We start from the raw sequence: 3,319 nt of genomic DNA, 5'->3' as shown, positions 1-3,319 counted from the left end.
CTTTTGACGACATGCTTAAAAAACCCTACCCTTACCACTAAGGCCCGGTAAAGCATGCCCTCGAGGATTGCTCCATGCTGCGATGTTACTACGCCAGGCTCGGGCTCCCCGACGATGACCCCAAGCAGAAGGGCACTGGCGACTGGGACAACGACAAGGATGACGGGTTCCCCAAGGTTCACAATGCCTTCATGATCTTCGGTGGACCCTCGGTGTGCCTTACGTCATGGCAGCGAAAGAGGGAACACCGAGAAGTCTTCTCGGTCAGGGTGGCCACTCCCTGGTACCTCAACTAGTCTCAAGAGGTGATCACCTTTGATCGAGATGACCACCCCAACCATGTTCCGAATCCTGGGCAGTACCCACTTGTTGTCGATCTGATCATTGGCAACACCTGACTCACCAAAGTGTTGATGGATGGAGGCAGCGGCCTCAATATCCTCTATGCCAACACCCTGGAGCTCTTGGAGATCGACTAGTCAAGGCTCTGAGGTGACACCGCACCTTTCCATGGCATCATGCCAGGGAAACGCATGCGACCCCTTGGGCGCATCGACCTTCCCGTCTACTTTGGCACCTCCTCCAACTACCGCAAGGAGGTCCTTACCTTCGAGGTGGTCGGGCTTAGGGGAACCTACCACGCCATCATGGGGGTGGCCATGCTACGCCAAGTTCATGGCAGTCCCCAACTACACCTACCTCAAGCTCAAGATGCCAGGTCCCAACGGTGTCATCGTGATTGAGTCTACGTACGAACATGCATACGACTGCGACGTCGAAGGCATCGAGTACGCCGAGGCTCTCGTAGAGGCCAAGATCCTCATCGCCAACCTCGACCAACTCAATGGCAAGGTGCCTGATTCCAAGCATCGCACAGGGACATTTGAGCCCGCGGAGGCCGTCAAGCTCGTCCCGGTCGACCCCGCCTGCCCCGACGACCGGGCGCTGAAGATCAGCACCACCCTTGACATCAAATAGGAAGCCGTGCTCATTGACTTACTCTGTGCAAATGCTGACATGTTTGCATGGAGTCCCTCGGACATGCCGAGCATACTAAGGGAGGTCGCCGAGCATGCCTTGGACATCTGGGCTGGCTTTAGACCAGTGAAGCAACGCCTGCGCCAATTCGATGAGGAAAAGCGTAGGGCCATCGGCGAGGAGGTGCAGAAACTCTTGGCGGCCGGGTTCATCAAGGAAGTGTCCCACCTAGAGTGGTTGGCTAACCCCGTGTTAGTTAGGAAGAAAAATGGGAAATGGAGGATGTGTGTAGACTACACCGGTTTGAATAAAGCTTGTCCAAAAGTCCCCTTCCCATTACCCCGAATCGATCAGATCGTTGACTCCACTACGGGGTGCGAGACCCTATCTTTCCTTGATGCGTATTCTAGTTACCATCAAATCAAGATGAAAGAGTCCGACCAGCTTGCGACTTCTTTCATCACTCCATTCGGCATGTACTGCTATGTGACTATGCCTTTCGGCCTCAGAAACACAGGGGCCACATACCAGCGGTGCATGACCTAGGTCTTTGGCGACCACATTGGGTGGACCATTGAGGCCTATGTGGACAACATCGTAGTCAAGACCAAAAAGGCTGAGGATCTCGTCGACGACTTAAGGATAGCCTTCAAATGCCTTAGAGAGAGGGGCATCAAGCTCAATCCCGAGAAGTGTGTGTTCGGGGTCCCCCGAGGCATGCTCTTGGGATTCATAGTCTCAGAACACGGCATTGAAGCCAACCCAGAGAAGGTCTCGGCCATAACTAGCATAGGACCAATTAGAGACCTCAAGGGAGTACAGAGGGTCATGGGATGCCTTGCGGCCTTGAGCCGCTTCATCTCGCGCCTCGGCGAAAAAGGCTTGCCTCTGTACCGACTCTTGAAAAAATCTGAGCATTTTTCTTAGACCACCGAGGCTGAAGAAGCCCTCGATAGACTCAAGGCGCTGCTCATAAATCCTCCCATCCTGGTACCCCTAGCCAGGGACGAGGCCCTCTTACTCTATGTCGCCGCAATGACCCAAGTGGTCAGCGCTGCCGTAGTAGTAGATAGGCAGGAAGAGGGGCATGCTCTAGCCACCCAATGACCTATTTACTTCATCAGCGAAGTGCTCTCCAAGACCAAAACATGTTACCCCCACATCCAGAAGTTGGTCTACGCTGTAGTCCTGGCCCGGCGCAAGCTGCATCACAACTTCGAGTCTCACCCAGTGACCGTGGTATCGTCTTTCCCCTTGGAAGAGATAGTCCATAACCAGGAGGCCTCAGGTAGGATAGCCAAGTGGGCCATCGAGCTTATGGGGGAAACCTTGACTTTTGCGCCTCGGAGAGCGATTAAGTCTCGGGTCTTGGCCAATTTTATAGCTGAGTGGACCGACACCCAATTACCACCTGCCTAGGTGTGGCAGAACCTCCCAAGTTATAGGGCCCACATGCACCTATCACTGTCCGACGACTTTTGACATTTATGCATATGTTTCCAATAACTTAAAAAGACTGTCGGGTGTCCTTGGGGAACCCCGAATCATCCACGATTTCCGAGCAGGATCACGTTACAGAGTCATTGCAGTATTACAACATTTATTCAAATATCAAAACCAGAGTAAAAACAGTGGAAGTCTTACGATAACATAGTTTACAAACCAGTTGTTTCAAACCTTACAAACTAAGTTCGGTAATTATTACAAACCATAGTAGTAGTGGAGTGGCATAATTAACATAAACTTATCACACAAAATAAACATCCTACCCAAGGATCACACATTTACTTCTCATCGTCAGAACGAACGATAGTCATGCAGCACGATCCAAAATAGATCTGCTCATGAGGCTCACCTGCAACAAGGGGTCAACGAACCCTAAGTACAGAAGTACTCAACAAGACTTATCCGAAATATTAACTGATAAACTCAGTAATGCAGGCTCAGGGATTCAAGGTATAGCTTTAACAATGATCAAAGTTCTTTTGCGTAAAAGCTCTTTTAACAACATTCTTTATATAGAAAACTTCTCAAGAATTATATACAAAGCTGACACGATCCGCACTGAGATCATGAAACTTCATATCCAACACCTTCACAAGCCTTATTCAAGTTTTGGTTATTAATTCTATGATGATGAACAGTGAGTTGAGTCTCCTTAACCGAGGAGCAACGACGATTCGAATCGATTAAGCCTAGCTGGGGATTCCAGACCACACGACATATACAGGTCCCCGATCTACATATACCAACCTACCCTCGGATCCCCTAAAACAAGAACGGGTCCGCGCCACCCGAGAACACAGTACTCCACCATTCCAGCCCATGGCCACGTGGGTAC

At 50.6% G+C, this 3,319-nt stretch overlaps 1 protein-coding gene across 1 annotated transcript; it reads left to right on the top strand.

Annotated features, from left to right (window-relative positions):
* The first annotated feature begins 675 nt into the window (after window positions 1-675).
* On the top strand, window positions 676-978 carry LOC136525835 (uncharacterized). Its single transcript, XM_066518690.1, has one exon. The coding sequence runs from the start codon at window positions 676-678 to the stop codon at window positions 976-978; it is 303 nt and encodes a 100-aa protein (XP_066374787.1).
* Window positions 979-3,319: the final 2,341 nt, after the last annotated feature.

Source organism: Miscanthus floridulus, chromosome 19 (genome assembly GCF_019320115.1).
Source record: "Miscanthus floridulus cultivar M001 chromosome 19, ASM1932011v1, whole genome shotgun sequence".
In the NCBI taxonomy this organism is placed as follows: Eukaryota; Viridiplantae; Streptophyta; class Magnoliopsida; order Poales; family Poaceae; genus Miscanthus; species Miscanthus floridulus.
This window is presented reverse-complemented; position numbering and strand designations above follow the sequence as displayed.

Coding starts and splice junctions, on each gene's coding strand:
- LOC136525835 (XM_066518690.1), top strand. CDS start 676: ATGGCAGTCCCCAACTACACCTACCTCAAGCTCAAGATGCCAGGTCCC.